This window comes from Camelina sativa, chromosome 17, assembly GCF_000633955.1.
Source record: "Camelina sativa cultivar DH55 chromosome 17, Cs, whole genome shotgun sequence".
Lineage (NCBI taxonomy): Eukaryota > Viridiplantae > Streptophyta > Magnoliopsida > Brassicales > Brassicaceae > Camelina > Camelina sativa.
Genome location: NC_025701.1, coordinates 21,222,679 through 21,223,241, shown reverse-complemented (window position 1 = coordinate 21,223,241; position 563 = coordinate 21,222,679). Strand labels below are relative to the sequence as shown.

The 563-nt window shown below is 47.9% G+C and overlaps 1 protein-coding gene across 1 annotated transcript in view; it reads right to left on the bottom strand.

Moving 5' to 3' along the window:
* The window catches only part of LOC104759686, a 3,212-nt gene continuing 2,856 nt past the window's right edge, over positions 208-563 (bottom strand). Inside the window, exon 2 of the mRNA XM_010482587.1 lies at positions 208-420. Within this exon, the coding sequence (XP_010480889.1) occupies positions 208-420 (213 nt within the window). The remainder of the gene's footprint in view (positions 421-563) is intronic.

The window sequence follows — 563 nt, the reverse complement described above, 5'->3', positions numbered from 1 at the left end:
TGTTTTATTTAATCATTTAATAATACCTAGCTGCAATGTAACGGACGAGCTTGAATTTCGCTTGGAATAAAATTTTATAATAAGAGATTTGCTTTAATCATTGTTTTACTATCTGAAAAATGTGTCAGAGGCGAGACGTCTCCCGGCTTACAACAGACAATTTTTATTAATTGATGGTAGAAAACATCAATTCGGGANGGGCTCATCTTATGGCAAGACGCCGAAGATTGGCCGAGATCTGTCGGCTTCATCGTTTGGACGGGACCATTCGGGTCCTGAACAAACTAATCTCCAATGGTTTCTACTTGGAGAGGTGGCGTATGACCGGCCTGTTTGCCGCGCGAACGGCGTGCCTAGAACTGCTGGAAGGTATGGGGGTGCCCGTCCTCTTGGAGGCCGATTGTCAGCCTCTCGAAGATACTGCGTACCCGTTTAACGTGGATATCTGGGCCTACCGAGCTTCCGTAGAAAGGTTAAGGCGGTATGCTACCTTCCTGGAGTCGGCCGGCCCGATTCTCCGCGAGAGGCACTTGGTTGAAGGCCCGTGTGCTTTCTTAGAAGAC